A 9121-nucleotide genomic window follows, 5' to 3' on the forward strand; every position below is an offset into this window, starting at 1 on the left:
TTTTTAGTCAGTACTTTTTTATTTCTTTCCTTCCTTTCTTCTCCTCTCCCCTCCTCTTCCCACCTCCCTGCTCTTCTCCCCTCCCCGCTCCCCTCCTGCTGCCGCTCCTCCTGTGGACCACCCCACTGTGCCCTGGCCTCGCTGGGACGGGTTTCCAGTGGGCGCATCAGTTACAATGACATGTTTGAGATGCTGAAACACATGTCCCCGCCTCTGGGGCTGGGGAAGAAATGCCCTGCTCGAGTTGCCTACAAGGTAGACCCTGACCCTGCACCGCCCCCGCCAGGAGGCTGTGTGTGCTCGCCGGGGGGTGCTCGCTGGCTCTCCCAGCTCCTCTCCCTTTCAGGGTGCCCGGCTGTCTGTCTGCCGCTCTGCTGTGCACCCGTGGCCGCCTCATTGTGTCTTTCTCTTCAGCCCCATTCCAGCTTCTCTCCCAGACAGAGGGACGTGGCCCCCATGATGTCTCACTGGCCTCTTGTCCCCACAACCTGAGCTGCCCCCTCTGAGAGCCCCCTGGAGGCTCAGGAAGACAGAACTAGACCCTCCTCCCTGCCTTTTCTCCCTCTCTTCCTTTCCTAGGAATGAGGGGACAGACCGTTTGTTTGACAGAGATTGTTTTTGTTCTGGGCTCAGAACAAAGCCCTAAGCCCCTGGTATGGATGGACCTGTCCAGCCCTCTGGGTCTGGCCCTGGGGGCAGGTGGGTCTGCAGGGCCTCTGGTGCTTCCCTCCCCAGCTCAGCAAGTGCAGAGGCTCCCTGGGCCCAGGCTGCAGTCTCCAGGGACTTTCTAGGCTCCATGGTGGGGAGGAGGCACCGTGGCATTGAGAAGGAAAGGGGTGTCGGAGAGAGGCTTCTCGCCATTATTCCTGGGGCCTCAGAGGGCCGCTGGAGGATGGGGATGGCCTCAGGGCCCAGGAGGCATGGGAAGGGGGTAAATCGAGGGATGCCTCCAGGCCTCCCTCCTGGGTGGGCAAGCAGGTCACACGGCCCAGCCCTAAACCTGTTCCATCTGCCCAGCTGTCCCCAGTCCCACCCCATACCCCCTGTGTGTAAGCACCTTCGTTCCCCCAGCACCCACCCACCCATCCAATAGCTCTCCTGAGGCCCCCACTGCTCTCCCGCAAGCAGCCTGTGGTTCAGCCAGCACGTGCCTAGAGCTTTCCTGAGTCTCCCTGAGGAAGACTTTCCTGAATCTGTCTGAGGAAGCTTCCCACCAGAGCTTCCATGTCTCTGGTGCTGTGGACAGCTCTTGTCCACACTGTCTGTCTCTGTGCCCTGACTCTAGGTCTTTGTCACCCGACTCAGTGCAGCCTGTGGGAGCCGAGTGGCTCCTCTAAGCCATCCTCAGCCCCTGCCCTGTCCCTGCATTGTACCTGCCTGGGTGTCCTGCATGCAAGGCTGTAGCTTTGTCCCCAAGAAGGAGAGCTCTGTCCACACTTGGTGCTGGGGCGAGCAGGCAGGGCCGTGACGGAGCAGCCGTTGGAGCCGCATCCAGCTGTGCCGGCTGACTCCAAGATTCTGGGCATGGAGAGACCAAGGGAGGTCTCAGGGTGTGAGCAGAAGGGCCAGATGAGCTGAGGAGGGTCCAGGAGATGTCCAGAGTGCCGCACCTCGGAGGGCCCCGGGCAGAGACACCTGTCTGTTTGCCCTGGCCTTGCCTCTTGGCTTCTTCCTGAGATTCTTGGCCCTTTGGGGCCTGGAGTGGGCTGATGGCACCCTGGGGAGGGTAGCCCTCCAGTGCCCTTGGCGGAGCTCTTCCTTCTTGGAAATCACCTGCCTGTTCTGCCTTCACTGCTATTCCCAACGTCCCCCAGTGCCTGCCCTCTGGGAGAGGAATTCCTTGGCCTCTCACACCGCCATCCATGCTGGTCTGCAGGGATGCCGTTCTCTGGGAAGCCGTTTACTCCTGTTGTGCTGCACATACATGCTGTGCAAAGCCCTGGGACTGGATGTGGCAAGTGGGGCTTTGCCAGCATTCGGGGCCAGAGTCAGGCTCATGTCTCCAGCCTGGCTTGCATCCACACCCCACCAGCTGTTAGGCTGAGGACTCTGGATTTGGGGCCAGGATGCTAGGGACAGGGCTGTGTGGCCCTCCCTAGAGAAGGGGCTGTGCTGCCATAGGTTGCAGGCTTGGTCAAGGACAGGCAGACCCTGGGGAGGGGCTCCTGTCTCTAGCTGGACAGTGCTCCTGGGGCTCCACTTGGCCAGCTCCTTGCTCCTCACGCTCAAAATATTCCAGGCACACTTGAGACACATTTCTTCTTTGAGGCCTCTTAAGATCTTAGAGCCTGGGTCTCTGGGCAGCACTGGCTGTGGCCAGAGAACTGTGGTGCAGACATGAGCTCGTCTCCGGCTGTTCTGTCCCTGAAAACTGGCAACGGGCTATCTGCCTGAGAGGGAGATGGAGCAGCGCCGCAGGACACTGCCCCAGCCCATTCTGAAGTGCAGCAGCCTCGGCCTGCGGCCCTGGGTAGTCCCATCTGTTCCTGTCCTTCCAGCAGCAGGAGCTGCCTTGCGCGGAGATGGGCTCTGCCTTTTAGTGGCATCGAGCATCTCTCCCAGGCCTCATGCTGGGTGGTGAGAGGCAGAAGCCTCACCGGACCTGAGCTAAAACCAGGGTGTCACCTCTAGGGGTCCCCACTGGGAGCTGGGCCCCAGAGAGGCACCCTGGACCACCTACCCCTTGTCCAGATGATCCAAGCGGTGGGAGGAGAAGACGAGGATGGGCAGAGCCATGAGCACAGGAATCCCTTCTGTCTGGCTGCCACTGCTCCTCCCCAGCCAAGGCTGCACTCCTACATTCAGTCACAGGCAGGGGTCCCTCGGGGTGAGGAAGTGGCTGTGCTTTCAGAGGGATCAAGGCTCCAGTCTTTACCTGGAGTTCTACTTTTCTGCAGCCAGGAGGGTCCTCAGCTAGATCTGCGGGGCGGGGAGTCCATGGGAGAGTGTGAATGCTGGCAAAACTCTCACCCGCCCCACCTCACTCAGGCCCAGGCACCTGCAGGGACCACCACGGGGATGCCCAGCCCGGCCTCCAGGGACCCCATCGTTGCGTAGTCTTGGGGTGGGGGGTGACCGCAGCAGGCCTGGCCCTGACCGCCCTGCTTGTCCCCAGCCTGGCCTCCAGGGACCCCGTCATGGCGTAGTCTGGGGTGGGGTGACCCTCCAGGGACCCCGTCTTGGCGTAGTCTGGGGTGGGGTGGCCTCAGCAGGCCTGGCCCTGACTGCCCTGCTTGTCCCCAGCCCGGCCTCCAGGGACCCTGTCATTGTGTAGTGTGGGGTGGGGTGGCCGCAGCAGGCCTGGCCCTGACTGCCCTGCTTCTCCCTAGCGTCTGGTTCGCATGAACATGCCCATCTCCAGCGAGGACATGACTGTCCACTTCACGTCCACACTCATGGCCCTCATCCGGACGGCACTGGAGATCAAGCTGGCCCCAGGTGAGCAAGGCAGCCTCGGAAGGAGGGCCCCGGACCCAGGGATGTGCACCCCCGCCCTGAGTGCCAGCCCCAGGAGGACACGCAGGGAGGAGGGTGAGGGGCCAACTGTGTCTGGAGGGGTCTGAGGACAGCTGCACAGGATGCCCGCCCTGTGGGGCACTGGCATTTTCGCCTGGTAACCATCTGCACATTAGCACTGCAATGATCCCATTTTCAGGTGAGGAAACTGAGGCATGGTGAGATTTCAGAGCCAGCTGGTGGTGGAACCAGGACACAGCCTGGCCAAGCCTCACCACAGCTAGCGCCCTCCCTGGGGATGAGCTGGCATGCCCTTGGCCCCTTCCCATAGTGAGCTCATTCCCTATCTGGTCTTTCCCTGAACTGATGGACAGAACCACAGAGTGGTGCCAAAGCAAGCAGAGAAGGAGCCTCTAGTGTGTTCTTCCCCACCACAGAGGCGATTACAGCCCCAGAGAGCCCACCCCCGCCCCCCTGCGTCTGCCCCGTCCCCTGCTTTGTGCACCAAGCCCCACTCACGTCTCCCCAAGGATGCCATACTGGCAATGCCATACTGTTTCTTGCCCTGCCAGTTTTTCTCTCTACTGGATTATTTATGTCAACATATAAACACCCGATTATTTCCTCCATCTTTAAAAAGTTCTCCACCGGGTGCAGTGGCTCACGCCTGTAATCCCAGCACTTTGGGAGGCCAAAGTGGGCAGATCACGAGGTCAGGAGATCAAGACCATCCTGGCCAACATGGCGAAACCTTGTCTCTACAAAAAGTGCAAAAATTAGCTGGGCGTGGTGGTGGCGAGCACCCGTAGCCCCAACTATTCGGGAGGCTGAGGCAGGCTTGAACCTGGGAGGTGGAGGTTGCAGTGAGCTGAGATTGCACCGTCGCACTCCATCCTGGTAACAGAGTGAGACTCCATCTTGAAAAAAAAAAGTTATCTTCTCCTCTGTTGACTTCCCTATTCTCTCCTTTCTAATGCCTGCTCATAAGAGGTTGTCTCTGAATTCCCTTTCCCACATGCTGGAGGCTCTTCCCAGCTTCACCAGAGCTGCTCTTGGGGTCTCCAGGCCTCCATGTTGCTCGACTCGAAGGCCACATCCCCAGCTCATGGGCTGTCCTTGGCCGTTTCTCCGTTTACTCTCTCTTCTTTTTGAACCTTTTTTTATCTGTTCCTCTGGTCCCACGAACTCTGGGTGTGCCTTTGTGCCATGGAATGTTCTCTACTCTCATTCCTTTATCATCTCACCTATTCCCATGGCTTTAAATAGCATTAATCCAATTTTGTAATTTTAGTCCTGACTTCTCCCCTGAACTTCAGATTTTCCCACACAGCCTTCCCCATCTCAGTCAATGCTCAAGCCGAAACCTTAGAAGTCATCTTAATTTATTCACGTATTTATTATTTATGAATGATAGGGTCTCACTGTGTCACCCAGGCTGGAGTGCAGTGGTGCAGTCACGGCTCACTGCAGCCTCCACCTCCCAGGCTCAAGTGATCCTCCTGTCTCGGCCTCCCAAAGTGCTGGGATTGCAGGCACCACCCCTCCCTACTAGGTTTTGTATATTTTTTAGAGATGGGGGTTCGCTGTGTTGCACAGGCTGAGGATCATCCTTTTCTCCTCCTTCTTTCTTATCCCATTTCTGATTCATGCCTTCTCTCTCATATTTTCTTGACTCTTATCTTTAAAATATATCCAAAATGTGGCCACTCCTCTCCCGTCCCTCACTGCTGTGTCCTCTGGCTCTTGGCTGTTGCTACAGCAGCTTCTAATTCATCCACTTCTGCCCTTGGCCCCTTCTGTCTGCCTTCAACACAACAGCCAGAGTGATCAGGTTTAAAAAAAGACTAATAGCCGGGCGCGGTGGCTCACACTTGTAGTGCTAGCACTTTGGAAGGCCGAGGCTTGCAGATTGTCTGAGCTCAGAAGTTCAAGACCAGCCTGGACAACACGGTGAAACCCCATCTCTACTAAAATAGAAAAAATTAGCCGGGTATGGCGATGTGTGCCTGTAGTCTCAGCTACATGGGAGGCTGAGGGAAAGAATCACTTGAACCTGGGAGACGGAAGTTGCAGTGAGCCAAGATCGTGCCACTACACTCCAGCCTGGGTGACAGAGCGAGACCTCATCTCTTAAAAAAAAAAAAAAAAAAAGATCAGGCGCGGTGGCTGCTGCCTGTGATCCCAGCACTTTGGGAGGCCGATGCAGGCAGATCACAAGGTCAGGAGATCGAGACCATCCTGGCTAACAGGGTGAAACCATGTCTCTACTAAAAAATACAAAAAAAATTAGCCAGGTGTGGTGGCAGGCGCCTGTAGTCCTAGTTACTCCGGATGCTGAGGCAGGAGAATGGCGTGAACCCAGGAGGTGGAGCTTGCAGTGAGCCGAGATTGGGCCACTGCACTCCAGCCTGGTAGACAGAGCAAGACTCCATCTAAAAAAAAAAAAAAAAAAATCAGACTAACAAAATTGATAAAGCCCTACCTGGACTGATCAAGAAGATAGAGAAGATACACATAAGCAATATAAGCAACAAAAGAGGGAACACCACCGCAAGTCCTGTTAAAGTTAAAAAGATAGTAAGAGGCCAGGCGCAGTGACTCACACCCATAATCCCAACACTTTGGGAGGTCAAGGCAGGAGGATCGCCTGAGGCCAGGAGTTGATGACCAGGCTGGGTAACATAGCAAGAATCTGTCTCTACAAAAAATTGTTTAAAATAATTAGCTGGGCATAGTGGACACACTTGTATTCCCAGCTACTCAGGAGGCTGAGGCAGGATGGATCACTTGAGCCCAGGAGTTTGAGGCTACAGTGAGCTATGATTGTGCCACGGCACTCCAGCCTGAGTGACAGTGTGAGACCCTATCTCTTAAAAATAATAATAAATTTTAAATAAAGGAATGTAATAAACAACTTTGTGTCCATTTTAACAAATGAAATGGAAAAATTCCTTGAAAAACACAAACTGTCAAGCTCACTCAAGAATAGATAACCTCTGCAGTGGCTCATGCCTGTAATCCCAGCACTTTGGGACGCCGAGGTGGACTGATCACGAGGTCAGGAGATCAAGACCATCCTGGCTAACACAGTGAAACCCTATCTCTACTAAAAATACAAAAAATCAGCTGGGTGTGATGCTGGGTGTGATGGTGGGTGCCTGTAGTCCCAGCTACTTGGGAGGTTGAGGCAGGAGAATGGTGTGAACCCAGGAGGCGGAGTTTGCAGTGAGCCAAGATTGCACCATTGCACTCCAGCCTGGGTGACAGAGCAATGAGCCAAGATTGCACCATTGCACTCCAGCCTGGGTGACAGAGCAAGACTCTCAAAAAAAAAAAAAAGAATAACCAGGTCAGGTGCCCTGGCTTATGCCTGTAATCTCAGCAGTTTTTGTTGTGGAAGGAGGAGGATCACTTGAGCTCAGGAGTTTGAGACCACTCCGGGCAACACAGGGAGCCCGTGGCTCTACAGAAAAATTTAAAAATTAGCTGAATGTGGTGGTGAACGCCTGTGCTCCCAGCTGCTTGGGGAGGCTGAGGTAGGAGGAATCAGCTGTGATGGTACCACTGCACTACAGCCTAGGCAATAGAGTGAAACCCCATCTCAAAAAAAAAAAAAGCTTCAGTAATACCATATATATTAAATTAAGTTTAGAGTGGAAAAACCTTCCAAGAAAGACAGTTCCAGGTCCAAATGGCTTCATTATTGAAGTCTACCAACTGTTTAAGGAAGAAATAATGCCAATTCTATATAGACTCTTCCAGAAAGTGGAAAAAGGGAATATTTTCCAACTTATTTTATTTTCAGAGGCCAGCTTTGCTCTGATACCAAAACTAGACAAAGACGTCACAAGAAAAGAAAACTACAGACCAATATCCCTTATGAACATAGATTTTTAAAAATCTTCAACATAATCTTTCAGCAAACTGAATTTGTTTGGTTTTTTTTTTTTTTGATACCGAGTCTTGCTCTGTCGCCCAGGCTGGAGTGCAGTGGCGCGATCTTGGCTCACTACAAGCTCCGCCTCCTGGGTTCACGCCATTCTCCTGCCTCGGCCTCCCGAATAGCTGGGACTAGAGGTGCGTGCTACCACGCCTGGCTAACTTTTTTGTATTTTTAGCAGAGACGGGGTTTCACCGTGTTAGCCAGGATGGTCTCGATCTCCTAATCTCGTGATCCACCCGTCTCGGCCTCCCAAAGTGCTGGGATTACAGGCGTGAGCCACCGCGCCCGGCCAAGCTGAATATATTTTAAAAGATAATACCTGATGACACAAGTGGGGTTTACTCCAGGATAAGTTGGGTTCAGTGTTAAAAATCAATCAATATAGTTTACTGTATCAAAGAAGGAAAAGCATATGATTATCTCCATAGATATAGAAAAAGCATTTGACAAAATTCAGTATCCATTCATGTTTTTAAATTTCTCCATGAACTGGGAATTAAGGAAAGCTTCATCCATCATGTATCATAGACTCACTTATACAGTCAATTGATTTTTAACAAACTTGGAAAGGCAATTAATGGAGAAAAGATCATCTTTTCTACAAACAATGCTGGAGAAATTTAGACAATCCTATGCAAAAAGAGAAGCTTTCTTGACATGCCGTTTTAGTTGCTCGGGCTGCCACAACAAAATGCCGCAGCTTAGACAAAAGAAATGTATTTCTGACAGTTTCGGAAGCCAGAAGTCCAAGAGCTTGTGTTTGTGAGGTGGGTGTCACTCTTAGGCCTCTTCTCTTAGCTAGTAAACAGCCATCGTCCTGCTGTGTCCTCACACAGACTTTCCTGTGTGTGTGCATGGAGAGCAAAAGAGCAAGTGGATTTTCAGGTGTCTCCTGTGAGACCACTGATTCTGTGGATCAGGGCCCCACACTTAGGATCTCTTAGAACTGATCACCTCCTTACAGGCCCTGTCACCAAATACAGTCGCATCTGGGGGTTAGGGCTTCTACATGTGGACTGGAGTCGGGGACAGCTTAATCCATAGCACATACCTTTTACCCCATACAAAAAATAACTTGAAATGGATTGTAAACAGAAATGTAAAATCTAAAATTATGAAACCTGTGTAGAAAACACAAGGCCAGGTGTTGGCTCACGCCCATAATCCCAGCACTTTGGGAAGCCAAAGCAGGTGGATCAACTGAGGTCATAAGTTCGAGACCAGCCTGGCTAATATGGTGAAACCTGTCTGTACTAAAAAAAAAAAAAAAAAAAAAAAAAAAAGGCTGGGCCTGGTGCTGTGCTGTGTACCTGTAGTCCCTGGGAGGCTGAGGCAGGAGAATTGCTTGAACCTGGCAGTTGGAGGTTGCAATGAGCTGAGATTGTGCCACTGTACTCCAGCCTTGGTGACAGACCGAGACACTGTCTCAAATGGAAAAAATCGATAAACTGAACTACAGCAAAACTTTCGCTATATGAAATATATATTTCTATTTCAGACAGAGTCTTGCTCTGTTGCCCAGGCTGCAGTGCAGTAGCACAATCTCAGCTCACTGCAGTCTCTGCCTCCCGGGTTCAAACGATTCCCCTGCCTCAGCATCCCAAGTAGCTGGGATTACAGGCACGCACCAACACACCCAGCTAATTTTTGTATTTTTAGTAGAGATGGGGTTTTACCATGTTGGCCAGGCTGATCTCGAACTCCTGACCTCAAGTGATCCAC

General features: G+C 52.7%; 1 protein-coding gene across 1 annotated transcript in view; it reads left to right on the top strand.

The window, feature by feature from the left end:
* The window catches only part of CACNA1B (calcium channel, voltage-dependent, N type, alpha 1B subunit), a 296162-nt gene that overhangs the window by 275885 nt on the left and 11156 nt on the right, over positions 1-9121 (top strand). The window contains exons 40-41 of the mRNA XM_011985186.1: positions 159-255; positions 3330-3438. Of these exons, the coding sequence (XP_011840576.1) occupies positions 159-255; positions 3330-3438 (206 nt within the window). The remainder of the gene's footprint in view (positions 1-158; positions 256-3329; positions 3439-9121) is intronic.

This window comes from Mandrillus leucophaeus, unplaced genomic scaffold (assembly GCF_000951045.1).
Source record: "Mandrillus leucophaeus isolate KB7577 unplaced genomic scaffold, Mleu.le_1.0 Scaffold28, whole genome shotgun sequence".
NCBI classification, from domain to species: Eukaryota; Metazoa; Chordata; class Mammalia; order Primates; family Cercopithecidae; genus Mandrillus; species Mandrillus leucophaeus.